This window comes from Suricata suricatta, unplaced genomic scaffold (assembly GCF_006229205.1).
Source record: "Suricata suricatta isolate VVHF042 unplaced genomic scaffold, meerkat_22Aug2017_6uvM2_HiC HiC_scaffold_17552, whole genome shotgun sequence".
Taxonomy (NCBI): domain Eukaryota; kingdom Metazoa; phylum Chordata; class Mammalia; order Carnivora; family Herpestidae; genus Suricata; species Suricata suricatta.
Genome location: NW_021862164.1, coordinates 1 through 919, shown reverse-complemented (window position 1 = coordinate 919; position 919 = coordinate 1). Strand labels below are relative to the sequence as shown.

Sequence of the window (919 nt, the reverse complement as noted above, 5' to 3'; positions counted from 1 at the left end):
TCATCATTCTCATAGGTCATAATATCATTGCCGTTCACATTGCCATAGAATACGTTGTCTCTGTAATCAGCCTTAAGAAAGGACTGGGTAAAAGGCTTCCCTTCACTTGCAAAAAGTGGGTTTTGAGCATTTCTGTTCTTTGCCTCAGAAATATTATTGACCAAAGGCTCAGAACTTTGACAAACAAGGCATCTTTTCTTATAGCATCGGCAAGCCTTGATTGATTGAGGCCTAAAGAACATGTCTGCCCTGTGCCCGAAAACCGACCTTTTTAGTTCCCGATGTCTGAAGGATTGGGCTAGTGTCAGCACACAGGATCGTTTGGGTGTCGAGGTGGGATTTTGTGGGTGGGGTGGACAAAGAGGCAGGATGCGCCTGACTGTGTACTGCACACTGGCTGGCCAAGATGGGCTCACTGCCTTTTTGGGATCGGATGAAACTGCCTGACCAGCTAGCTTCCGGGCACGAGCTGGCTTGTATGGCTTCCCCAGATGGCCTGTTCTATTGGACTTTCCCAGGTGAAATAGCTGGAATATTTTGTCTGAGCATGATGGCTTTTTCTTTCCTTGATCTGATGGCTTGATTCCCTTTGGTATACTAGATGGCGTACACTGGTTTTGTGGACTCGAGGGCCTGCTTAACCTTTCTGCACTGGAGGGTGTGGGTGACTTTTTTGGACTTGAGACACTAGATAGCTTGTCTATACTAGATAGCAGGGGCTGTTTTTCTGGGCTGCATGGACTCAGTGTCTTGGGGTCGCTAAGTGACATTTTAGATGGTAATCTGGCTGTCTTGGCTGTCACCCGTTTTTTCTTCAGCCTGAAACATAGAAATTTTACAATTTGACAATGTAAAACAGAAGTAATATTGTTATTACCAGAAAACACAGGCTACTATGTCAATTTAGACTGTGGTCTTT

General features: G+C 45.3%; 1 protein-coding gene across 1 annotated transcript; it reads right to left on the bottom strand.

Moving 5' to 3' along the window:
- Positions 1 to 5: 5 nt before the first annotated feature.
- LOC115284728 (uncharacterized protein CXorf66-like) lies at positions 6 to 819 on the bottom strand (the record flags this gene model as incomplete). The annotated part of the gene is made up of 1 exon (XM_029931217.1): positions 6 to 819. A coding segment is annotated over one exon (814 nt), but the record flags the coding sequence as incomplete, so codon positions are not given.
- Positions 820 to 919: the final 100 nt, after the last annotated feature.